The 27,500-nt window shown below is 45.7% G+C and overlaps 1 protein-coding gene across 7 annotated transcripts in view; it reads left to right on the top strand.

Annotated features, from left to right (window-relative positions):
* The window catches only part of ORMDL1 (ORMDL sphingolipid biosynthesis regulator 1), a 390,769-nt gene that overhangs the window by 37,932 nt on the left and 325,337 nt on the right, over positions 1–27,500 (top strand). For 2 of the 7 annotated variants that reach the window (XR_012724843.1, XM_075319024.1), the window contains exon 2: positions 2,794–2,899. The exons of 1 other annotated variant lie outside the window; for it this stretch is intronic. Coding sequence is in view for 4 of the 6 variants with exons in the window: in XM_075319024.1 (XP_075175139.1) it covers positions 2,835–2,899 (65 nt within the window). In the remaining 2 variants the exon portion in view is untranslated. Of the gene's footprint in view, positions 1–2,793; positions 2,900–5,859; positions 6,034–6,654; positions 6,783–27,500 lie in introns of all 7 variants that reach the window. 4 more of the 7 variants (XM_075319025.1, XM_075319026.1, XM_075319027.1 and 1 more) reach the window with 4 other exon arrangements.

Genomic DNA, 27,500 nt, shown 5'->3' with positions numbered 1-27,500 from the left:
AGGGATAAAAAAAAGTGCACCTCTCTACCATTCAGTGCGGGTTTCAGTGGTCAGACCCCAATCACCTATTGTTATAGTCAGTCAACCCCTTTAAATTTCTGGCGTTCCAGTGTGATCTACTCAATTGTAAAGAGAGAGTATACATGTGATCTCTCATCCTCCTGATTCTGCTGTCTTTTCTTCTCTCTATACTCATACGACTCATGTGTAATTTCTCTCCTGCCCCTGGGTGCCCTCCTACTTCTTCAATACAGTTTTTCTGCTCTATACAACCCTCTTTGCCTTCCGCTGGTGTCGCTAACACTAAGAACTGTGAACAGAGCAGATCATTTTAGCCCTGAACTGTCTGTCAGGAGTCCGAAGCAGTAAGCAACTAAAACTATGCAAGATGCAACAGCACAGCCTATTGTAAACAGGGGTTATGCAGATTCTACAGCGGTAAAAAATAAGTTATATGTAAAACTACTAAGAAGATGGATTCAGAAACCAAATGAACGATTAAAATGAATACATTTGTCTGCAAAGAGGGAAGCTGGTAAATGAATATAAGGCCACAACATACTTTCATCAACCTAAGATTTTAAACGAAAAGGATGCAAAACAATAATGAGGTTACCACACTTTTGAGACAGCAGCTTTATGCATTTTCTGTGTTGCGGCATTTGGCTTCAGTCCTCAGCAGAGTACTAATGTTTCTACTCATTGATCAAAGGTGTCAGGCTCGCTGTTCAAAAAAACATCTAATACAAAAGGGGATTTACAAATTAAGTTTGGTTAAAGTGAGCTCAATAAATGCCCACAAGTTAGTCGTAGAGATCGGCTCTCAGGGGCCAAACTGCTTCACATACTAGATACTTATGTACAGTGGTGTCCGCTGAGCTCACTTGGCCTTGAGGAACGAGCAGATAAAAAAAGGTCTGACCCTGACGTTTGCTAACAAGCATTTAGACTATATGTGTAACATACAAATTTGGATGAATGCTTCCAACAATGCATTAAGCCTCCTTCACAAGTCCGTGATTCCAGTATGTGTAGTGGCTCTTTTCACATGTACTGGAGACGCGTTCACATGCATACTAATGAAGATCTATGAGGATCTTCACACCTTCGTGTTTTTTCACTTCGACCACGTGTCCATATGATCCACACAGATATGTTTTGTTTTTAACCGGCAGTGCGGACACATGGACCCATATAAGTCAATGGGTCTGTCAAAAACATATACAGTGCACAGATGACATCCATGTGACGTTGCGAAATACAGACTGCATAGTCATATTTTCCCCTAATCGTCATTTCAGTATTCTCACACACTATATCACAAAACACACATTAGTAATGTTCAGAACACACAATGCTTCGTTCCATTATCTGCAGCTGCATATAATCAGTGTATGTATATGTATATGTGTGTGTGTGTGTGTGTATGTGTGCTTGTATAATATATTACACATACACACACACACACTCTTCAAGTGTGGTGTGACAACACATTAGATCGCACTTTGACCAGTGCTACTCTATGGGGCTGAGTAAATCAGATTTATTTTTTTTTTTATCCGACCGGCTGCATGCCCGAGTTTGATCAGATATGCTCTAAATGGGAATGTAGATTGTGAGACACTGTTGCTGATGTAAGTAAAGCGCTATGGAATTAATGGCGCTATATATGTGAATAAATATTAATAAAAAATTTTGGACTGCACTTGGCCATGCAAGTTAACCTGTCTGTGGAAACCATTGGACTGCACTCTGACATCTGATACCAGTCCGGTTTAGATGGACTGACACAATGGAGAAAATTATTACTCCATCTTCTCCTCATCCGAGAGAATCGGATCACACTATGCTGACACTGATCAAACTCTTATCGGTGTTTGTTCAAATCACACCTTGATCAATCAAAACAATTCTCTCAGATGAGGGAATATACGGCCATCTGCATCTGGCCTTAAGGTACCGTCACACTAAGCGACGCTCCAGCGATCCCACCAGCAACCTGACCTAGCAGGGATCGCTGGAGCGTCGCTACATGGGTTGCTGGTGAGCTGTCACACAGGCAGATCTCACCAGTGACCAGCCCCCAGCAGCAGGGACGCGTGGAAGCCATGCTGCGCTTGGTAACTAAGGTAAATATCGGGTAACCAACCCGATATTTACCTTGGTTAGCAGCGCACACCGCTTAGCGCTGGCTCCCTGCACACCTAGCCACAGTACACATCGGGTTAATTACCGGATGTGTACTCTGCGACGTGTGCAGGGAGCAGGGAGCCGGCTTCTGCGGACGCTGGTAACCACGGTAAACATCGGGTAACCAAGAAGCCCTTCCCTTGGTTACCCGATATTTACCTTCGTTACCAGCGTCCGCCGCTCTCACGCTTCCAGTGCCGGCTCCCTGTTCCCTGCACTCCTAGTCACAGTACACATCGGGTTAATTACCCGATGTGTAGTCTGGCTATGTGTGCAGGGAACAGGGAGCCGGGACTGGCAGCTGAGAGCGGCGGACGCTAGTAACGAAGGTAAATATCGGCGATGTATGCTTCACAGTGGGAGAGCAACAACTAAAAAATGGTCCAGGACATTCAGCAACAACCAGCGACCTCACAGCAGGGGCCAGGTTGTTGCGCACACACAGCGACATCACTAGCAACATCGCTGCTACGTCACAAAAGTCGTGCCTCAGCAGCGATGTTGCTAGCGATGTTGCTTAGTGAGATGTGGCCTTTACATGTAGTTCGATCCAGCTCTTTTCTACAGATATCTCTAATGACTTACTTTCTTTCATCTTTTCAGATGGAGTTAGTCTCCTCTATCACTTCTTCCAGAGAATCTTGATGGTGGGTCAATTCAGCGAACTGGCTGGGGCAGGGATACAAGGCAAACTGGGGTCTGCAACAAGGTAGCTTTAGGAGGCAAAAATATTAAGCTTTGATATCTGAGTCTTTTGGGTTAATTGAGAACATAGTTGTTGATCAATAATAAAAAAAATCCTCAAATACAACTTGCCTAATTGTGTGTGTGTATGTATATGTACATTATGTGTGAGTATATGTATATATATATATATGTATGCATGTATATATATATATATATATATATATATATATATATATATATATATATATATATATTTATTATATTAAAAATATATATATATATATATATATATATATATATATATATATATATATATATATATATATATATATATATATAATATATATATATATTTTTAATATAATAAATAAGTTCTCCCACCAGGCCTCTGGATCTCTGCAGCTTCTTCAGAGTGACCATTAGCCTCTTCGCTGCTTGTCTAATTAGTGCTTTCCTTCCCTGCCATGTCAGTTTAGGTAGGCAGCCATGTCTTGCTGGATTTGCAGTTGTCTCAAATAGCAAAATGACTAAATATAACTTTTAATAAATTAATAAAATGTAACGTCCCAAAGATGGATAAGACATGTACCAAGAGGTTCCTAGAGAACTGTATTTGGTATCCTGTATCCAACAAAAAATACCTATTAGAGCATAGTCACAGTTACTGAATACTATCTAGGTGGCCATTAAATTTTTTTAGAAAAACACAAACTAACAAAACAGAAAAACAAGATGTTTGTTTTTTATCTTATTTCTAGGGGTCGACAAGTCAACCCCCCCCCCTCCTTTAAAAACAAAAAACAAACAAATACAGAATATACCCAAATTATAGTTTACAAAATGACAGTGGTCAAATCTTAAAACTAAATCAATCCAATAGAGTATAATTCATGATAGAAAAAAAATCGGAGTGTTCTCACCAGATTTGTAGAAGTTACGGTACATACAGTATGTGTTCACACCAGGTGGAGGTCTTTGAACAGCTGTCACATCACTGACCCTATCATCACCCTAGGAAACTACAACATCACTGCTGTAACCCCAGACTCCTGCCCTCACAAGGGCAGTCCACATCTGGTCCTATTAAACTGGACCCCTACACAAGCCCTCCATGCGTCCCGAAGCGTTTTGTCTTTTCAGACTTTTCAGATGACATATTTTCATCTAGAGAATAAGGTCCTAATCACCCCAGCACCCACTCAAAATAACTACTGGGGAGCCAGGCAAACTCAAGCAGATGATTTATAGTAAGTCCATCAATCAACATGGATCAATCAAGGATTCCTTCACCTGAGCATTCTGTCACCACTCAACAGCGTCCTTCAGATTAAAATCCATAGGTTTGTTATTCCCAGGCAAACAACTTCTGGAACACACTCTGTGGGCGTTCCATCTTTGTCACAGGCCGGAAGTCCATACGGCTGAGAGTTCCTGTATAAGTCATCAACTTACAGGGGGAGGCATATACCCAGCCCCAACTCACCACATCACCAGCATTCCCCCCATGTTACATCAGGGGTGGAGTTAAAACGCAGTATGAGTGAGGGCATAACCCAGAAGTACAAGTCACGCAGTGCATGCGTGTCATGTTGTCCATCCCGGCAGTAATGCCCCTGTATACCCTCTATGGCGTTTAACTATCACACAAAAAAAGCATTGGGATCAAAGTGCTCAACGGGGTTTTACTGCGCATGCGCCCTCACACAGAGTGAATACAACAACGCAGCCACATAGTCCTAAAATACAATTTCCAGAGGGCTATAACCATGTCTCATCAAGGGGAATGGAAGAAAAGAGGGCCAAGAATATCTTTAGCTTATTAGTTGCCTAGGATAAAGATCTATTGCATAATCCAACTGAAAAAAAACCAAAACAATAGGCTGCTTTCACACTACGTCTTTTTAACATGCGTCATGAACGTTTTTTAACGCAAAAACGGATCCAGTGCAAATGTGTTTTCATTTCAATGCATTTGCAATGGACTAGCGTTAACATGCGTTCACCTGCGTTTGCGTGCGTTATAGTGAGGATCCAGCGACTTGCAGTTTTTTAGCATCTTTCAAAAACGCTACTTGTAGCGTTTTTGAGCTGCGTCCAAATACTGCAAATTGCTGGATCCTGACTAAACAGCATGCAAACGCATGTGAACGCTGGCATGCTGATAGACAGGATCCTGCTTGCTCTACTGAGCATGCCCAGAAGCCAGCCTCCGTGATCAGTCTATCTCTCTCCTCCCTCTCTCCTCCCTCTCTCTCTCTGTCTCTCCCCCACCTGAGAGCTGCAGACACTCGTTATCAAGGTAAATATCGGGTAACCACTTATCTTAGTTACCCGATGTTTACGTTGGTTACGTGTGCAGGGAGCCCGGCTCCTAGCAGCTGCAGAAGCTCGTAACCAAAGTAAATATCGGGTATCCAAGCAAGTATACCCGATGTTTGCTTTGGTTACGAGCCTCACAGCTGTCAGATGCCGGCTCCCAGTCTGGCACGTTCAGTTCCACTGACTCCTGATCACATGACTCCAATGCCTGCCCCTAAACATCCAGTGACAGGATCCTGCAAAATAACACATGCGTTTGCATGCGATTTTTGCTGTAAAAGCAGGATCCGCTTTTGCAGCAAAAAAACATTCAGGACGCATGTTAAAAAGACGTAGTGTGAAAGCAGCCTTAGACACACATGAAAAACATTATATCTGTATGGACTCAGAAGAAACGCCTGGTTTAATAATACTTCAGTCTATATGGGTTCATATCCAAACACGATGCGCCAGACACTTACATGACGTTATTTAGTACACATTGTGTATATATAATGTGTAGCATAGGGGGTATCACTGGCCACAAAAATGGGAGATTTCTCTGCAAAGACAAGGATCTCTAAATAAAGCTGGTAAACTGCAATTGCTCATTTAAGCCTTGGGGCGAGAGTGTATCCAATCTAAAGATTCATTTGGTCTCTCTTCAATATGCATCTCTTCCAGTCTCCACCTCTTCTGGGTTTTGATATCACATCTATACCAATGAAACGAATGATCCTCGAGTCACCATCGTGTTTCTCAACCACATGTCTTGCTATAGCAGTATCCCTCTGATATTCAATATCATCTTGGAGCCTGCCGATCGTCTGCCTAAACTCTTGGATTCCGCACTCACAGGTAGCCTTTTAAATTACCCCCTGAGTGCGGCAGTTAACGAAATGGCGTATGTTACACTCTGTTTGTAACATTACTACTAAACGTTTTCGACACCTGTATATAAGGACATGTGATACATATTGAGCATTTTATTGCCATCGATAACAAATTACTCTCTTTTGGTCTCACAAAATGGCTATGGACCAAACTGCCCTGTAGTGATCTTCCCTTCTTAGGTAATACAAGGATGTGAGGAGAGAAAAGAACCTACGTCTTTATCCATTTTCAGAATGGTCCACTAGTGCTTAAGAATCTGCTGCCCTATTAAAGGTGGCAATAAACCTAGTGGTTCCATCCTGCACCAGGGGTTTTGTTTTCTCAACCAGTAACTCAGCTCTCAAGATACCCTTTGCCTCATGATGGGCCCTTTTCAGCACATCTAGGGGATAACAGTGTTCACAGAATTTATCCCTTAGTTCCCTCGCGTGCCTTTCAAACTTGTCATTTGATGCGGAGGTACTGTCCCTTGGGAATCCTTCTTAGTAAATGTATAGGGTGACTGCTATCACACCTCAATAGCGAGTGGAAAGCCGTAGGTTTTTGATTTTTTTTGATTTTCTTTTTTTTTTTTTTTTTTTAAAGAAAACTATTAACACGACACCTGAAGCCAAAATGAGAATGCATAGCTGAGTGCATGAACAGAAACCTTTTGCAGAAGATTTGCATGGAGTAAGATAATAGAGAAGAAAAGAGTGGAGAAAAGAGATGAGGTACGTACCTTCATGATAAAAGAAGCAGTAATATATAGGAACTCTAAGCACTCAACACGGAAATCCACTGATACCAAGACTGGGCACCGCAAGGAAAGGGGCATGAATGTCAGGGTACGTGACGTCTTGCTATCTCAACAGTCTGATACAGTGGGGAGGAGAGGAAGGCTTCCCAATGGAACCACTTTGTTGCAACAGAAGACTGCTCCTGATAATACTAGGCTACCAAAGTCTCGATACGATGAGACAGGGATATCTCTGTGAACCAGTCCTCGAGCGCAGGGAAGGGGTCTGTTGATCACCAATTAAGGGGAATTATTATTTTAGCTGCTTGCAGCATATGTCGTAATATAGATTTTTTTTTTTATTTTTGTTGTTATATGCAACCTTAGACATTGGGAACATGAACAGGAGCATCACCTCCTGGAGAGGCTGGCACTGAGACATCCATTACAGCCTCCACCACCATGAGCACCCCCTCTCTGACGGCTCTCCGAGTCTGACAAGACCACCAAATGTGAGTCATCGTCCAGTCTTCCAGTTCGCATTTCCAAGACAGGATAGACACTCCTGGAAACCACTTATGCAAGGCCACAGGAACACGATACCACCTGGAGACAATCTTGAAGCTCATCTTCTGAAATTTTATTGCCGTTATGGATTTGTGAGACAAAAAAACACTTATCCCATTGGTCTTGTGTAAACATGGTATTGAGCTCCAGTTCACAGGCCCTGTAGAACTGTAGGGGGCGAGAGATCCCAGTCCCTCCGCAGTCAAAATGGTATAAAGTTTTGAGAGAGCAGTTTTATCTGCAAGTCTGGAGAAAAAGTGCTGTAGCTGCATGTATTCGAACACGTCCGGCCAAAGCAGGGTGGTCTCTTATGATAGACGGTAGAGGAAGAAAGGTACCTCTAGGAGCTACATTTTACATGCGTAGAGGGGATTGTCTGCAGCTACTCAAAAAAGAGCAAGCGGAAACTGAAGAAGGGTATTGTGTTGGATCCACCAGGGTCTAACACTCCTCTAATTAATTGACTGGGTGTGGATAATTTTCAAAGTGTAACGGAGAAGGACATGGTAATGTTTCCCCGGGTGAGGGAAGGCCAAGCCCAGGGGGATGTAGTCACCGATAAGGGGCATGTGTCTTGTGCTATACGCACCCAAAATTTAGAGGCATGGCAATGGATTAGATAAATTATTCTTACGTGCGCCATTGCAAAGTAGTAACAAGTAAGTACCTCATAACAGTCTCTACCTCTTAAAAGCCCCACATAAAGACCCTGAAGGAATGCTGCACCTTAGTCCAGAAAGGGGAGGGACTATATATTGGGATAGTCTGGAGGAGATAAGAAGCCTTTAAAGGACCGTCATTTTAAGAATACTGATTCTACCAAACCAGGAGAATTCTGTCCTGTCTCAGACCGCCAGACACTCCAAGTTTAGCTAGCCAGGGGTGGAAATTGAGTAGAAACAATCTGGCGAGGTCTGAGGGGATGAAGGTTCCTAAGTAGCCTATGGCCTTACTGGGGGGGGGCAATGGAAAGGAAAATAAAATTTAAAATGAGTACCTTCTGCCGAAGAAGGGCAACTCCATGCGCTTCCGATTTTAAGTTTAAAATTAGACCAATCTCCAAACCGCCGGATCACGGACATCAGAGGCGGCAGAGAGGCAATCGTGCTAGTAATATATACCAGCAGATTGTCATCGAAAGCTGAACATTTGTATTCCACCCTCGAAACTGATACCCCGGACATCCGGATCCTCATCTATCGTGTGAAAAAGATGCTCCAGCACAAAGAAGGGGGGATAGCGGGCGGTCCTGACTTGTACCATCACCAATAGAGAGTGATTCAGACAGTGCCCCATTGACTTTTCTTTATTTTGGCCGAAAGATTGGTAAAACGCAAGCACCTTGGTGGAGAACCCAGGACCTAAGCAAATATTACGCAGGGTCTGGGAGATGGAAGACCAAGAGATCCTGTCAAAGGCCTTTTCTGCGTCCAGTGATTATAATTGATGGTCTATGGTTTTAATAGTATTGTCGTGTGACTCCCGTTTGGGATCAAATCCAGCCTGGTCTAGTTAGATAAGTTTGCACAAAAGAGGATTTAGCCTCTTTGCCAATATCGTGGCGTAAACCTTCAGGTCCATGTTTAGCAGTGAGATTGTCCGATAGCTAGCACACAATTTGGGGTCCTTCCCAGGTTTGGGGATCAAGGAAATCAACGCCGAGGTAGAGTGTTGAGAGAAGGGGGAGGACTTAGTCACAGAGTTGAAGGCTGCCTGCATCACTGGGGACTATTGTGAACACGTTTGGACTTTGGTTCCGGTTTGGGGTTCCCTCTTGTGGCCAGTGCTGGTAGTAGAGTTAAGGCCACTTTACACCCAGAGATAAATCTTTGTCAGATCTATGGTTACAGTGAAATCATGGACACATTGTTCCATTTGTACACAGCCACAAACATGGCCCTGATTTCCACAATTTCACTGCAACCACAAATCTGCGTCAGATTTCTCTGTGTGTAAAGTGGCCTTTAGTCTGCTTAACAGAAGCCAGACAGCTGATGATGATTGGAAATCGGGCTGCTCAGACTGGGCTTATTGAACTGAGTAGTGTTCTCTCGGTCTGGGCCTGTGATCAATGTGGTCTCCTGTGGTGTTGTGGACATTCTGGAGCCTGCGCTATCTTCTGTTTCCACCTGAACTCCTTGCAGATGAGTTGTATCTTTGTACCATTTGCTGGTTTGTTTCCACTTTCTTGTTGTTTTTTATTTCTGAGGTATTAAGGCTTGTTTCCTGGTTTCTGTTTGGGTGGCGTACTATTATTACCTGCTGGGAATGTCTGTATACGCAGCTCCATATTCTGCAATGTATTTTTGTTTTGTCATGCATGGCATTAATTTCAGTCCTTCCTCTAGATTAGTGTTTTGCTTCGATCCCAGTAACACCAGATATCAGGTGTGTTGGTTTTTTGTTGGGGTTTTGCGCGGCTGCAGACAGTGCTCTTTCCTGTCCTTTCCTATATAGATAGTGTGGGCCTCGTCTTTGCTGAATTTGTTCTCTACCTGTGTTCATCTTGTCTCACCGGCTTTACATGTTTGGGGGCTACTTATAATCTTTGGGGAACTGGTCCGAGGCAGATTAGCTTTCCTTGTTTTTTCTCTCTTTAGGAACAATTAGTTCTCCAGCTGTGTCGAGGCGACCAGGTCATCGTATGCACGTCCCACGGCTACTTCTGGTTGTGTTGTCAGTTAGAGGTCTGCAGTCAGCTGAGTATTATTATTATTATTATTATTATTATTAATAATTTATTAATTATAGCGCCATCAATTCCATGTCGCTTTACATGTGAAAGGGGTATACATAATAGGGACAAGTACAATATTCATAAACAATACAAGACAGACAGGTACAGGAGGATAGAGGACCCTGCCCACGAAGGCTCACAGTCTACAAGGGATAGGTGAGTTTCCAACCACTCTGGTGATTTTCTGGGTTTCCTAGTTTCTACCCCTTTGATCCTCCTCGATCACTGAATAATAACAGGGGACAATTGCTCTGAGAAGGATTTGTAGAATTTGGAAGTAAGGCCATCCAGGCCGGGGCTCTTGTTGCTAGGCAGCTCACTAATCGTCTCGATCAAATCTTGCAGTGAAAAGGGGGCCTCCAACTCTGCGACAACCTCCAGGTCCAGGGGGTGAAAAGTCGAGGGTAGACCAAGGGGTGAGACCGCAGGGGGAGGTGTTATGATTCAGTAACCGAGGAGGACCAAAAAATGCGGAATCCCAAAAAGTAAGAGTGGCTGGAGCCTTTATAGGACTGCAGACCTAATCCTAACGCACAATTAGAAGTAGCCGTGGGGCGTGCCTGTGATGACCTGGACGCAGGGACAAAGCCGGAGAACTAAATAATCTCAGAGATATAAGAAAGCCAATCTGCCTCGGAGCAGTCCCCAAAGATAGATAGCCCCCCCCCCCCATCCTATATGTAAAGGCTACGGTGATATAGTAAAACATAATACAAAGCTAAAAAAGACAGATTCAGCAAAGGTGAGGCCCAAACTACCTTTATAGGAAAGAATAGGATAGAGCAACTGTCTGCAGCCGTAAAAACCCTAATATATACCAGCACATCTGATATGGAAAAATCCTGAGGTCACACAACCTCTCCCCCACTGTATCAGCATTCTGATGTTGATGTTACTGGGATCCAAAAACACTAATACAGATGAGGGACTGAATTAATACCAAGCATGACAAAACATAATCTATTGCAGAGTCATGGAGCTAGGTATACAGACACTCCCAGCAGGGAATGATCCCATTCCACCAAGAACTCCACACAGACAAAATAGGAATCGAGCATTAGTATCAAAGCAGAAAAAACAAGAAAGTGGAAAACAGCAGAGGTACAAAGATCTGATAGGAGTTCTGGTAGTGAGCAGAGTTCTGGTAGTGAGCAGAGCTGGTTACAGAATGTCCTTAAGGGCTCTTCTCCACTTGCGATTTTCTATGTGCGAGTGCGATCCGATAAAAAAAAAATCGGATCGCACTCGTACCAGTGTTAATCAATCAGGCCGTGTCCTCTTGCTAAAATTTTTAATGGCACGACTCCTGCTCTCGGTGAAATTGCTGCATGCTGCGATTTGCACCGAGTCTCAGCTCTCGCACCCCCATGCAATCCTATGGGAGCGAGAAAAAAAATCAGAATACGGGTGGCATACGCATGTCACACGTATCCTTGACACTTGCATACCGCGTCAGACTGGCTACCGGAGAAATCTCCAGTAATACCAGTCCTGGCCGCTCTTACATGCACAGAACTCCGGAGCGGTCACCTGAGCTCTGGAGTGCAGCCTGAACAGCGAGTGATTGATTCCCCGGCAATTGCTGTTCAGTTCAGCACAGCTGCAGACCGACTGGGCTGATCTCTGGAGCTCTGGGGACACCTCCGGAGTTTAGTGCAGGTAACCGCAGCTTGGCCTGGTATTACTGGAGATTCCTCCGGTAGCCAGTCCACCGCTGCTTGCATAAACACTCACATCGCACTCGCATGACGCTCGCATGTCATACGGATGCTATGTGAGGGAAAAAAAAAACACACACCGTACGCAGATCATACACAGGGCACTCTACTCACATTTGTAGCCGAGTGTCAATGAATTTTTGAACGCAAGGGGAGAAGAGCCCTAACACACAGGAGACATTGACCACCGGCAAGTAACAAGAGAAAACCACTCCGTTAAATAGCCCAATCTGACCCTGATTGCCAGTCCTCCACATGTGTGCAGCTTTCACTCAACACATCAACTGCACCGCCAGCACTGACCACAAGAGGGAGCCCCAAACTGGAAAACGTATTCACAACAGGGAGGTAAGCTATATAACTTGGCACAATATGTTTTAAACGCATCAAGGATTTCCGGGTTTGTGTTTACCATAACCTCCCGTGAGTTTTTAATACAGGACGCATGGTTCTGGGTGATTCTAGCTTTCAATGCTCTTGCCAACATTCTGACGGGTTTATTCCCAAACTCATAGAACCTGCTCCGGCGCACCTACAGGAGACGCTTAAAGGAAGCTTCTAATAATCTCTTAACCTCCATTCTGATTTTCAGAAGGCACCTAAGAGTTTCGGTGGGAAGAGCTTGCTTATGCGCCATTTCTAGTTTACTCATTGTCTGCAAGGCCAGCGAAAGTGCTGGGGCACTTTCTTTCTCCGTTCTTAATGAACACCCCACCCAGAGTACACATATTAGAGCCTCCTATTTGCTATTGGGGGCAGTGCTATCCGCCACATGATCCAGGATGACGTTGGAGATATATTTGTTTTACCTTTGTCGTAAATCTTTAATGCCTATGCTTGATGGATGGTGGATTACTAGATTTAAAGTGCATTTCTTGGAAACATATGATGTGTAGCTTTCAATGATGGTGAAGAATCTGCGCGTGATTCTCTGGAGTGTTGAGGCCCCTGGCGTTACCCAGTACGTCATGTGTCATAAAGAGGTTATGTCATGGATCGTGTGAGGTTAATTCCTCACTGCCTGTTGCAAGCAGTTGGCAGCGATCCCTGCACATGTCAGCTGATTTGAACAGCTGACTTGTGCGGCTATGAAGCACAGGTGGATGCGCTCTCCACTTGTGCCTGTTAACCCCTTCAATCTGTCAAAATGTGACAGCAAGATGAAACCGCATGCCGAGATAAGCATTCACTTACCCGGTGCCATCGGAAGTCATGTGACATGATCGTGGTTGCCAAGGTAACACAGGGTCATGTGATATCTCCGGTAGCTATCATGGGTCACTTCCTCTTACACCCAGCAAACTGCCATTTGTAATTAAAGAGCTGCTTTTCTGGAGATCTCAGCTGTGATATGGAGAAATGGAGGAGCGATCAGACTGCTGATCCTTTTAGTCCCCTAGGGAGAGTAGTAAAATATGAAGGAAAAAAAAAATTTTAAAAAACCCCTAAAAGTTCAAATATTCCCTATTTTGTTCCCTATTCGCCCCATTGAAAAATATACACATTTGGCATCGCGTTCAGAAACGCCCAATCTATCAAAATATAAAATCAATTAACCTGATTGGAATTTTTTTGCCGCTACAAAGTTTACCAAACTCCAAAATTACCGCATATTTTACACAAGATGTGATAACAGGTGATTACAGCGTAGCATCTGTGCAAAAAAGGTACAGTTAAAAGCGTCGGCTTAAGACTCAAAAAAATAGTCACTGAGCCATACATTCCAAAAAATGAGAAACACTACAGATCGTGGAAAATGGCGCAAAAAGTGTGCTATTTTTTTGGACAAACTTGTGACTTTTTTAACCATTTTAGATAAAAGCAAACATATACACAGTTTTACCATATAGCGAACACTGAATAAAATATCCCAAAAACATTGTGGCAGTTGCACTTTTTTTTGCAATTTTTTCACACTTGGAATTTTGTTTGTTTGTTTTCCAGTACACTATGGTAAAGCTACTTTCACACATCAGTTTTTTCCAATCAGGCACAATCCAGTTTGTGCCTGATGGAACGGATCCGTCTCAGATTGGGAAAAACTGATGGAACGGATCCGGTATAAAACGGATCCTTTTTTTTTTTTTTTTTTTTTTTTTTGTTTTGTTTTGTGTTTTTAAGGCTGAGAGAGACTCCATCATGTCCGCACATACACCGGCACTCCCGCACATCAACGCACATACACCGGCACTCCCGCACATCACCGCACACACACCGGCATTACCTCAGTGACGTCCCCGCTGACAGCACGACTTCCTTCAGTTGCTGCGTGGAGCTCCGAGGAGCGGTCGTGTTCTACTGCTGCTCCTGTCAGCTTCATGTAGCAGAGCTGAAAGCGTCGCGGGACCTCGTGGATTACGTCGGACCTGGAGGGGTATTTGGGGATTTTAATAAAATGGTGAAAGAGGGTGTTTTTTGTCCTTTTATTCCAAATAAAGTATTTTTTTGGGTGTATGTGTTTATTTACTTTCACTTACAGGTTAATCATTAGAAGTGTCTCATAGACGCCTGCCATGATTAACCCCTTATTACCCCGATTGCCACCAAACCAGGGCAATTCGGGATGAGCCGGGTAGAGTCCCGGGACTGTCGCATCTAATGCATGCGGCAATTACGGGCGGCTGCTGGCTGATATTGTTAGGCTGGGGGGCTCCCCATAACGTGGAGCTCCCCATCCTGAGAATATCAGCCTTCAGCCGTATGGCTTTTTCTTGGCTGGTATCAAAATGGGGGGGGACCGCACGTCTGTTTTTTTTTGTTTTTTTTTTTTTTTTATTTATTTATTTTACTGCAAGTTATAGACCCGCCCACTTGCGGCTGTGATTGGTTGCAGTGAGACAGCTGTCACTCAGCGTGGGGGCGTGTCTGACTGCAACCAATCATAGGCGCCGGTGGGCGGGGGAAGCAGGGAATGCCAGATTGAATAATGGGCGGCCGGCATTTTCAAATCAGGAGAAGCCGCCAGCAGTGTGAACGCCATGCAGCGCCGCGCCGGTGATCGGTGAGTGGGTGAGAGTGAGTGAATGAGTCAGTGAGTGAGAGAGAGGCTGGGGCCATAAGGGTCACTAGTGTGATGCTCGCATGACACTCAGCTCGCGCTGGCAGTACAGCAGGAGCCTAGTGTCATGCTAGTGTGCCTGCATTTGAGGTCCGACCCTGCGAGCGGACCTCAGCTGCGGGGGGCGGGCAGGCTCTCAGGAGGGGCGGGCTGGCACGGAGGAGGGGAAGGAGGGATTTAGCTCCCCTGTCCTCCGTAGTCGGCTATTGCGATTCTCGCTCTGCACGCATGGTACACCGGTGTACCGCGAGTTCAGTGCGATTTTTCTCTCGCCCCATTCACTTGAATGGGTGCGAGAGAAAAGAGTTTTGCATTACACCCGCAGCATGCTGTGTGTAATACTTATTATATGTTCTGAGGATTTCGATAGCGTAGGGCAATGATCAGCAGAGACGAGTTTTTGATACAAGATGTTTTATAATCTGTAACCACGGTAGATAACAACGGAACAAACACAGCAATACAAATACACACAATACCTTCCCGAAACGGAGCGGAGGGAATTCCCGGGGCCACGCACCGGACTCCCCCAGGGAGACCACCAGAGCGAACCCCTATACAGGGACTGTCCGGCAATCACCCCGGAAGGCCTAAATGCGCAGCAGCCGGGACACAAGGGGCAAGCGGTAAAAGTCCAGGAGTGTCCGTACGGGATGATTGTCCAGAGTGGTTACGAACCAGAGAGAACCGGGCAGAGTGCTGACCGAAGATGGCAGACGGAATCCGGGCACAGCTTGAGAAACCGGGTAAGGTCCAGAGTCGGTCGGTCGGTAGTCTTTAGGAGGATCCAAAAGCAATCAGGATTAGCAGCAGCAAGGCAGGAGCACACAGCAAGCAGTATACTCAGGCACTGGACTGGGCTGAGAGGCGGCCTTTTAAGCAGCTGGACAGGAAGTAGGGCAACAGAACCTTAAAACTCCATGTTAACTGAGGGCAAGCTCATTCAAAAGAGAACTGGAAAACCTGGAAACCTGACATTACTCCCCCCCCCAGAGACGGCCTCAGGACGGATCAGGGCCCGGCTTGTCCGGGAACCGTCGATGAAACTGAGCGATCTTCCGGGGTGCCCGAATGTTACCCACCGGTTCCCAGGAATCGTCCTCGGGGGCGTACCCCTGCCAACGTACCAGATATTGAAGCCGACGACGATGGAGCCGGGAGTCAATAATGTCCTCAACCACGAACTGCTCCTCGCCGTCGACCATCACAGGCGGAGGAGGAGGCACAACACGACCACGAAACGTATTAGGGGAGACAGGTTTGAGGAGAGACACATGAAAGACCGGGTGTACCTTTAGATGGTGCGGCAACCGTAGCCGACAGGCCACAGGGCTCACGATCCCGGTGATCTTAAATGGACCGATGAATTTTTGTCCCAGCTTCTGCGAAGGAACACCCAATCTCAGGTTTTTGGTGGACAACCATACAGAGTCCCCTACCTTGTACATGGGTGCCGGTTTCCGGTGAGTGTCGGCCGACCTCTTGTAACGCTCCTGGGCCGTAGCCAGTGTCCTTCAGAACCTCCAGATTTTGTCGTAGCTCTGTCAATCTGTCCTCCACCGCTGGCACCGAAACCGCAACCGGTGACCTAGGCAAAACATTCGGATGGTAACCCAAGTTAGCGAAAAAGGGCGTTACCTTAGTGGAGCTGCTCTGAGTGTTGTTATATGAGAACTCCGCCAACGGAAGCATCTTCAACCAATCGTCTTGGAGATGGCTGACATAACATCGAAGGTATTGTTCCAGGGTTTGATTCGTCCGTTCGGTTTGCCCATTTGTCTGAGGATGGTATGCAGAAGACAAACAGACATCAATCTGGAGTGCCGTACAAAACCCCTTCCAGAATCTAGACGTGAACTGCACGCCCCGGTCAGAGATGATCTCGTCTGGTACCCCATGCAATCGGAATACATTCTGGATAACCAAATCCACTGTCTCTGCGGCTGAGGGAAGACCGGTACACGGAATAAAGTGAGCAGCTTTAGTCAATCGATCTACCACCACTAAAATGGTATTGTGTCCGCATGAGACTGGCAACTCCACAATAAAATCCATGGAGATAGACCCCCAAGGGCGAGAAGGCACGGGTAACGGTTGGAGGAGTCCCGTAGGAGCCACACGAGGGACCTTGCACCGGGCACAAACCACACATGAGTGGACATAGTCCTTCACATCCTTTAAGCAAGTAGGCCACCAGAAAAAACGGCTCAGAAATTCTTGCGTCTTCTGTACCCCCCTATGACCAGCCAACACGGAGTCATGGACCAACTTGAGAACCCGAAGTCTTACGGCCTCCGGGACATAAATGCGTCGCTCTCTCAACCACACACCATTCCGAAGAACAAGCGTTACATCCTTCGGGGGGGCAGCAAGAAATACGTCACCATCATAGGCCAGCTTGATGTCCTTCCACAAGTCCTGGTCCTGGATTACTCCAACGAAATTGGCATCCGATAACACGGTCTGAGACGGGGTTCCAGGCACGGAGTCCACGGCGTGGATTCGGGACAAGGCATCGGCTTTCCCATTACGTGAACCTGGACGGTATGTAACGACAAAATTGAATTGGTTAAGAAATAGGCTCCAACGGGCTTGCCGTGGAGACAGACACCTGGCAGACTTAAGAAATTCCAGATTACGATGATCCGTGAGTACTATCACTTGCTGCGCGGCTCCCTGTAAGTGGTGTCTCCATTCCTTGAAAGCGGAAATAATCGCCAATAATTCCTTGTCCGCAATGTCGTAGTTCCTTTCTGCAGGGGACAACCGGCGGGAAAAGAAGGCACACGGATGCAAGAGACTCTTGTCCCCGGTCCTTTGAGAAAGAATGGCCCCTAATGCATAGTCGGAAGCGTCGACCTCCACGATAAAGGGAAGTGCGGGATTCGGATGGACTAATATTGGCGCTGAGGTAAAACATACCTTGAGACGATGGAATGCTTCCTGGGCCTGGGCGGACCACACAAACTTCTGTCCTTTCTTGGTTAACAGAGTGATGGGACGGACAATCTCTGAAAAGTTACGGATAAAGCGTCGGTAAAAGTTGGCAAAACCGACAAAGCGTTGTACCTCCTTGATGTTTCCCGGTTCCGGCCAGTCCAGAATGGCTTGTATCTTGCTAGATTCCATGTTTAGTCCCTGAGGAGAGATGACATAACCTAAGAATTGTATTTGTGAGCAGTGGAACTCGCATTTCTCCAGCTTAATGTACAGGTGGTTTTCCCTCAGACGGGTAAGTACGGTCTTGACGTGCTCCTGGTGTTCCTGTAGAGAATCAGAAAAGATTAGGATATCGTCCAGATAGATCACCATGAATTGGTCCATGATATCCCTAAAAATATCGTTAACTAGATGTTGAAATGCCGCGGGAGCGTTACAAAGTCCAAAAGGCATCACTAGGTACTCAAAATGTCCGTACCGACATCGGAACGCGGTCTTCCACTCGTCTCCGGGACGTATACGAAGCAGATTATATGCCCCACGGAGGTCCAATTTGGTGAATAATTTTGCCTCTTGGACCCTCTCCAATAGCTCAGGAATCAACGGTAACGGATACCGGTTCCGGATGGTTATTTTATTCAGTTCCCGGTAGTCAATACAGGGTCTCAGAGTCCCCTCCTTCTTTTTCACGAAAAAGATGGATGCCCCTGCGGGTGAGGTAGACGGACGAATAAATCCCTTGGCTAGGCTTTCATCAATATACTCTTTTAGTGCTGCTAGCTCAGGTGCCGCCAACGGGTAGACATGACCAAACGGAATCTCCGCCCCTGGGAGTAAGTCTATGGGGCAATCATACGGTCTATGCGGGGGAAGTCGGTCGGCTTTTCTTTTGTCGCATATATCAGCGAAGTCACGGTAAACCAGGGGTAAAACAGGTACCTGTACAGTGCTCTCCGTATTTGGTGGTACTGGAACCGGAACAGTTGGACTAATGGTCGGAATATTCTGCGGTGGGAAGGATATTTCCTTAGTTTCCCAATCGATGACCGGATTTGTAGACCGTAGCCACGGAATACCTAAAATAATCGGAAAATGAGGAGATGAAATTAGCATGAAAACAAGGGTCTCCTGCTGACCTGGCTTCATGACGCATTCTAGCGGTACGGTTTCCCGATCGACTGGTCCAGAGATTAACGGAGATCCGTCTACCGTCTCCATGGTAACCGGTGAGGATCTTTGCTGAGTCCGGATACCGTGTTTCCTGGCAAAAGAAGAGTCCATGAAATTTCCCCCTGCCCCAGAGTCTATCATTGCAGAGGTAGGTATTAGCTGTCCCTCCCACCGGATCTGAATGGGGAGCGAGCAATGGGTATATTTCCCTTCCGAGTCCTTCGGTGAGGTTGACATTACAGTCAAGGGAAATACCGCATCCAAGTGTCCACTTGCCTCAGAGATATCGGACTCTGCGTCCGTGTTGTCACACTCTGCCATGGCTGCCAATACCTTATTTGGGCGATTCGGACGTTTCGGGACAGTCGATCAAGAAATGGTCCGATTGACCGCAATAGAAACACAAACGCTCACGGAGCCGGTGTTCGCGACGTTCATTGGTCTCTCGCTTTTGCAGAGAGTCTACTTGCATAGGAACGTCCTCGGCCTCCCGTGGCGTCCTGAGAGCGGGTTCTCTGGAAGGAAATGTAAAGTTGTTTACACGGTTTACAGCTGCCCATTTTTCCTGTCTACGTTCCGTCAAGCGGGTATCAATACGCACACAGTGCTGGAGAAACAGTTCAAAATCCCCTGGAGATTCGGAACGAGCTAACTCGTCTTTGATGGTACCGGACAACCCCTTTCTGAAAACAGACAATAATGCATTGTTTCCCCAGTCGGTGTCTACCACATAACCTCTTAAATTCAGTGGCGTATTCAACGACAGAACGCTTTCCCTGACGTAAGGAAAGGAGAGCCGATTCAGCGGTAGCACGGCGATTCGGATCATCAAACATTTGCGCCATTGCGGTCAGAAAATCATCTAGGTGATTTAAACGGATGTCTCGGTTCTCTATCATAGGATTAGCCCAAGCCAGTGCTCGTGAGGTTAATAACATAATTATACATAACACTTTGGAACCGGTCAGAACGGTAATAATCAGCATGTACATCAAAAAACAGTATACATTGGTTCACAAATCCACGAAACTGACCACGGTCACCATTGAAACGGAATGGGGGTAACCTAGGCATACCGGCAGCTGATACGGACGTAGTGGGGACGGCTTCCTGAGCCTCCACTCTGACTTGCAAATCCTGTATAGCCGACCCAGTACCTGGTGATCATGACCCAGCTGTGCCTCCACATCTCTAAGTTTAGTCTGCACCACCTCCATCTCCTGCTGCAAGGAGTTAATCATAGAAAAGAGCTGATCTACTCCTCGTGTCTCAGTCATTGCCCCAGCGAAATCCTCTTTTTTGGCCTGAGTATAATGTAATACTTATTATATGTTCTGAGGATTTCGATAGCGTAGGGCAATGATCAGCAGAGACGACTTTTTGATACAAGATGTTTTATAATCTGTAACCACGGTAGATAACAACGGAACAAACACAGCAATACAAATACACACAATACCTTCCCGAAACGGAGCAGGAGGGAATTCCCGGGGCCACGCACCGGACTCCCCCAGGGAGACCACCAGAGCGAACCCCTATACAGGGACTGTCCGGCAATCACCCCGGAAGGCCTAAATGCGCAGCAGCCGGGACACAAGGGGCAAGCGGTAAAAGTCCAGGAGTGTCCGTACGGGATGATTGTCCAGAGTGGTTACGAACCAGAGAGAACCGGGCAGAGTGCTGACCGAAGATGGCAGACGGAATCCGGGCACAGCTTGAGAAACCGGGTAAGGTCCAGAGTCGGTCGGTCGGTAGTCTTTAGGAGGATCCAAAAGCAATCAGGATTAGCAGCAGCAAGGCAGGAGCACACAGCAAGCAGTATACTCAGGCACTGGACTGGCTGAGAGGCGGCCTTTTAAGCAGCTGGACAGGAAGTAGGGCAACAGAACCTTAAAACTCCATGTTAACTGAGGGCAAGCTCATTCAAAAGAGAACTGGAAAACCTGGAAACCTGTCATTGTGATTGTTTTCTCGGTCCGATTAGGACTGAGAAAATAATCGCTCATGTGTTTTATCGCACTCCACTCGCACCGATTTTTCTCAGAGAATCACTTCTGGGCATGCTCAGAAATAAAAACCGAATCCGGTACATGCTTCCAGCATTTGATGCATGCCACCGGATTCGGCATGCATAGACATTCATTATGCACCATGCCGCGCTGTGCGGTTTTTGTTTTTTTTTTATGAGACAACGTTGCATGAAACGTTCCATGCGGCCACCGCATTCATTAATTAAGCTTCATTCAGAAAAAGCCAGATGCAACGCAAGCTCATCAGGCACAATGCTGGTGACAATGCAAATCAATGGAGATAAAACGGATGCAGGTACCGGATCCGTTTTACCCGTTTTGGTTTGTTTTTCTGGATTGTGCCTGATTGAAAAAAACTGATTCGTGAAAGTAGCCTAAAACAAATGGTTTCATTCAAAAGTGCTACTTGGCCCGCAAAAAATAAGCCCTTATATCATTTATATGGAAAGATTGACGGAAAAATTTAAAAAAAGTTACAGCACTCAGAACGGGAGCAAAAAAACGAAATACAAAATCGGCCAGGGGTGAAGGGGTTAAATGCTGCAACATTCAGGTCAGCCATTTGAATTTTGCGAGTTGTACGTCATAGCAGTCGTGGTCAGAGTTTGAGAGAGGAAGAGAAAGAATGGCTGTTTGAGATAATAGAGAATAACATGGAAACAAAAAGCAGAGGGATAGCCTCTACTGTCAGAACTACAGTACTATTAACAGTAGAGAGGAGCTTGGATGGTCCCAAAGGGCCAAGCAGTGGCGCTCTACCTATTGGGGGGGGGGGGGGAAGGGTCAAACATACAAGGAGCGTGCCTTGAGCATAGGGACAAAGCGAAAAAACAGGTTTTTCAGAGTCCCAACAAACCGTTAACAATATATGGCGGTGGGCATACCCAAATAAAATACAAACTATTACATTAATTGAAGAAACAAGGTTACGTGTGCTGGAGTCCCAGAAGGCGTCTGGGGACCTATAAGGCTATGGGGTGACTCTTCCCTTTTTCACCCGAGTTGTGCCTTGACGAGGGTCCACCCGGGACACAGCGAGACAGGGACCGGGACAGCTGGTTTGGTCTAGAAGGTCCTCCTAGCACCGCAGACCACTTTGGCAAGGATAAGCTTCGTAAGTCCAGACCGGAGAGGAATGCTGGTAAATCATCTGGCGATCGCAGGGTGAAGGGGCATGGACCCCTTCTCACAGTTAGCAAAAAGGGGAATCCCCACCTGAAAGGGATTCCTTTTTCATGAAGGAGGTCCAGCAGGGGCTTGATTGCTGAATGTTTGAAAAGAGTGAACCGAGACAGGTCCGGCATGATTCTGACTGTCCATTGTGAGAGATCTTCTGCATTTTGCAAAATGCTTAAATGTTGTGCTCTTTTAATGGCTAGAAAAGATTCAACATATTATATCCCTTGGACAAAGGTCTTTAGGGTCGGGTGGGTGCAAGGTCCTGTAGGTTCTGTCTCTGTGTGCCCCTGGTGGACAACCGAGGCGGCGATTGAAGATTAAGGTAAGAACAGATGAAATGTCCGCTGGGATGATGGACTCAGGCACGCCCCTTTTTCTGAGATTCTTTCTGCGGTTAAAGTTTTCAAGGAAATCTAGGTTCTGTTGAAGCTCGTGGATCTGAGAGGCCTGGCGAGAGACTGTATCAGTCAGGAGTTTGAGGACTGTATCTTGCGCTGAGAGATGGTGTTTACTTTAGTGTTCAGGGTAGAAAGCTCAGCCCGAAACTGAGCGATTTCCCGTTTGCATTCTGCAATAATTTTTGCTTTGTTAAAGTGGAAATGTCCTCCTAGTTGGAATGGATTGCATGATGAGACATAGATCTGCCTGTGAGGCTGGACTCTGCCCTCTCTCAACACACGGAAAGAGACTGAGGCCCCCTTGTGTCGATCCCGGCCACCCCGAGGCGGAAAATGTGTCCCCTTGGACTCCATGGGGAGAACAGTGATGTCCTCTCTTGTGGGAATTTTTTGGGGTGATCCCAGTACCTCTCGTCCGAGAGACTCTACTGGACGAGTGGGATTGGTTGTCCATGATGAGCCCGTGGACCAGCCAGGGGAGAGTTGTGGTCTAAGTCACCCGGAGGCTCACACCAGGTTTTCACTGTTGTTACCCCTCTGCTAGCACTCAAGTGATGTCTCGCTGTTCAGCTATCAGAAAAGTGCTAGCTTGCAGGTGTGGGCTCAGGGAGCCGGGTGTCGGGAGTAACGTGTGGGTTCTAGGGATGGTGAGGGGTACACCTGCACTGGCATTCTTGTTGCCAGTTCATTATCTCTCAAAGGGGGTTCAGGCCTCATCTCCCGGTATACCTCTGTTTCAGGTGAGGATTGTGCAGGTGCCGGGTCCTCCTGGGAGAAGGAGCTTGCTCCAATGGCTAGAGTATGCTGTGGCCATGTATCCTTGCTAGGAGGTGATCCCTGTGCTGGTTTCAGGACGGAGCCCGGTGTTACCTGGGAATCTGTGCAGGGACACTGCCGCTGCCCGACCTTCTCTGGTATCCAGTGCTGCCGAGGCATGCTGGGCCTCTGCATCCCAGCCTCCTCCAAAGACTCCGCACCGCTACCGACGGGTGACTTGTCCACCGAGGGGAGGTTCTGTTACTGCTGTTTCCCCTTGCGCCTGGTCCCCACTCTGTGGGGGTTGTTGGTGGTCACCACTGGCAAGTGCAGGTCCTGAAGACTATGGCGTATCTCCTTGCACTATGAGGCAGCCATCTTGCGGCATCTCAGAGATCGCGTCCTGCACCCCAGCCGGATCAGATCTTCGTCGCCACGGGGCTCTCTGAGGCACATGGATCGCCACTTGGCTGGGAAGGTTTCACCCGGGTTGTGGCCCCGCCGTATTGCTGCGGATTCTTCTGTCCGTGCTGGAACTGCCAGCTCTGGGCGGGTGAGATACAGTGATAGGTCTCCCAGAGGGGGAGAGATCTGGAGGCTGATTTGGGACCTTGATTTGCTGGTGGATTTGCCCATTGTGCGATGGGGCTTCTGAGTTTAAGGATATTTCAGTTCTGGAGGTCTTCACAGTGCATCCTCACTCCTTCATAGCTAGCCCCCCCCCCCCTCGGTTTTTGATATTTTGAGGTATGTAGTCACCAAGTTCATCCTTCGGATCCAAATATCCAAGAAAAGGCAGAGTGCTCTCTTCATTGCTTAAATTTAAGGCTGATACCATTATCAAAGGGCCTATAATACCGGAACCATAACCAATTTATCCTAAAACTCTTGTAATTTTGTGTGATCACAAATGTTTTTCTTTTTTATGGCTGCAACTACAACCATATCAGGCGCACTGCAATGGTGAACCCTTGTGCTCCCACATATCTAAATCTGCTCTCTGGGCTGGTGGGAGGAGACGAGTGTCTTTGCCATGAGGTGGAGAAGACTACACAAAAATTTGAGCTCTCGGCCCGCTATGTAGATGACATCCTGGTAGTGTGGATGGGCTCCAGGGAAGAAATGTCAGACTCTGTGGCGGGCCTAGATGATAATGAAATCGGCCTTAAATTTAAGCATGTAATTGAAGAGAGCACTCTGCCTTCTTTTTGGACATTTGGATTCAGAAGGAAGAACTTGGTGGACTGCATACCTCCAAAATATCAAAATCCTACAGCGTCAAACTTGCTATTGAGGTGGGATAGCGGTCACCCTATACATTTACGAAGAGGGATTCCCAAGGGACAGTACCATCCGCATCAGAAAGAACTGTTAAGAAAATTACAAGTTTGAAAGGCAGGTGAGGGAACTACGGGATAAATTCTGTTAACGTGATTGTCCCCCAGATGAGCTCAAAAAGGCCCCTCATGAGGCAAAGGGTATCTCGAGAGCTAAATTACTGGTTGAGAAAACAAAACCTCTTGTGCAGGATGGAACCACTAGGTTTATAACCACCTTTTAATAATGGAGCAGCAGGGTTACGCCAGATTTTTGAGCACCATTGGCCCATTCTAAAAATTGATAAAGATATAGGTGTTTTTTTTTTTCTCTCTTCACATCCTTGTATTACTTACCTATAAGAAGGGAGAGATCACTAGCGGACAATTTAGTCCATAGCCATTTTGTGCAACCAAAATAAAGTAATTGGTAACGATGGCAATTAATAATGTTTAAATGCTTCCAATGTATCACATGTCCTTACATTCAGGTCTCGAAAACGTTCAGAAGTAATGTTGCAAACAGCGTATAACATACGCCATTTCGTTAACTGCCGCATTCAGGGGGTAATTTATAAGGCTACCTATAAGTAAAGAAAAGAAATATATATTTGGAAGACTATCCGAGAGTTTAGGCGGAGGATCAGCAAGCACCTAGGTGATATTGAACATCAGAGGGATACTGCTATAGCAAGGCATGTGGTTGAGAAACACGATGGTGACCTGCGGGTCATTCGTTTCATTGGTATAGATGTGGTATCGAACACCAGAAGAGGTGGAGACTGGAACAGATGGCTATTGCAGAGACTAACTGGATCTTCAGCTTAGAAACGCTCTTGCCCCAAGGCTTAAATGAGTAATTGCAGTTTTCTAGCTTTATTTAACCCCTTTAAGGATGAAGCCAGTTTTGTACTTAATGCCCAGGCCATTTTTTGTAATTCTGACCAGTGTCCCTTTATGAGGTTATAACTCTGGAACGCTTCAACGGATCCCCGTGATTCTGACATTGTTTTTCGTGACATATTGTACTTCATGATAGTTATAAATTTAGAACGATATTTTTTGCTTTTATTTGTGAAAAAATCGAAAACTTGATGAAAATTTTGCAATTTTCAAACTTTTAATTTTTATGCCCTTAACCCAGAGAATTATGTCACACAAAATAGTTAATAAATAACATTTCCCACATGTCTACTTTACATTAGCGCAATTTCTGAAACAACATTTTTTGCGGTTAGGAAGTTAGAAGGGTTCAAAGTTCATGAGCAATTTCCCATTTTTTTCAACAAAATTCACAAAACCATTTTTTTAGGGACCACATCACATTTGAAGTGACTTTGAGAGGCCTAGGTGAAAGAAAATACCCAAAAGTGACACCATTCTAAAAATTGCACCCCTCAAAGTACTCAAAACCACATCCAAGAAGTTTATTAACCCTTCAGGTGCTTCACAGGAACTAAAGCAAAGTGGAATGAAAAAAAGCAAAAAATAAAATTTTACCTAAAATGTTGCTCTACCCCAAATTTATTCACTTTTAGAAGAAATAACACAACAAAATGGAGCCCAAAACATGTTACCCACTTTCTTATGAACGCGACAATAACCCACATGTGGTCAGAAACCTCTGTTTGGACAAATGGGAGCGCTCGGAACAGAAGGAGCAATATTTTGAATTTTGGAAAGCAAATTTGGCTGAAATAGATTGCGGGCACCATGTTGCATTTACATGTCTGCTAAGGCACCTAAACAGCAGAAACCCCTCACAAGTGATGCCATTTTGGAAACTAGACCTCTCAAGGCTTCTATGTAGGGGTATAGTGAGAATTTTGGAACCTACTGGTACTTCACAGATTTTGATAACGTTACGTTGTCATATTGAAAATGTGACATTTTTTTTCTCAAAATTGTTGCTTTAGCATCAATTTTTTTTTCACTTTTTCAAGAGGTAATTCCAAAAATTTGACCCCAATGTTTGTTACCCACTTTGTTATGAGCGCGGTGATACCTCACATGTGGTCTGAAACCTTTGTTTGGAGAAATGGGAGGGCTTGGAACGGAAGGAGCAATATTTGAATTTTGGGAAAGGAAATTTGGCTGAAAGACTGCGGGGACCATGCGCATTTGGGGGACCCCTAAGGTACGTAAACAGCAAAAAAAAAAAACCACAAGTGACCCCCATATTGGAAACTAGGCCCCTCAAGGAATTTATCTAGATGTTTGGTAAGTACCCTGAACCCCCAGGTGCTTCACAGAAGTTTATAACGTTGAGCCATGAAAATAAAAAAAATAAAATTTTACCACAAAATTGTTAGTTCAACCAGGTAGCTTTTTTTTCACAAGGGTAACAGGAAAAAATCTCCATGAAATTTATTGTGCAATTTTTCCTGAGTATGCTGATACCTTGTGTGGTGGAAATCAACTGTTTGGGTGCATGGCAGGGCTCGGAAGAGAAGGAGTGCCATTTGACTGCAAAATTGGCTGGAATCAATAGCGGACACCATGTTGCCTTAGGAGAGCCCCTGAGGTGCCTAAACAGTGGAGGTCCCCCACAAGTGACCCCATTCTGGAAAATTGACCCCTCAAGGAATTTATCTAGATGTTTGGTGAGTACCCTGAACCCCTCAGGTGCTTCACAGAAGATTATAACGTTGAGCCATGAAAATAAAATAATAAACCTTACCACAAAATTGTTACTTCAACCAGGTAGCTTTTTTTTTTTTTTTTTTAATTTATATTAAGAGTAAAAGGAAAAAAAATCTGCATAACTCTTATTGTGCAATTTCTCCTGAGTATGCTGTTACCTTATGTGTGGTGGAAATTAACTGTTTGGGTGCACAGCAGGGC

Source organism: Anomaloglossus baeobatrachus, chromosome 7, assembly GCF_048569485.1.
Source record: "Anomaloglossus baeobatrachus isolate aAnoBae1 chromosome 7, aAnoBae1.hap1, whole genome shotgun sequence".
NCBI lineage: Eukaryota > Metazoa > Chordata > Amphibia > Anura > Aromobatidae > Anomaloglossus > Anomaloglossus baeobatrachus.
This window is presented reverse-complemented; position numbering and strand designations above follow the sequence as displayed.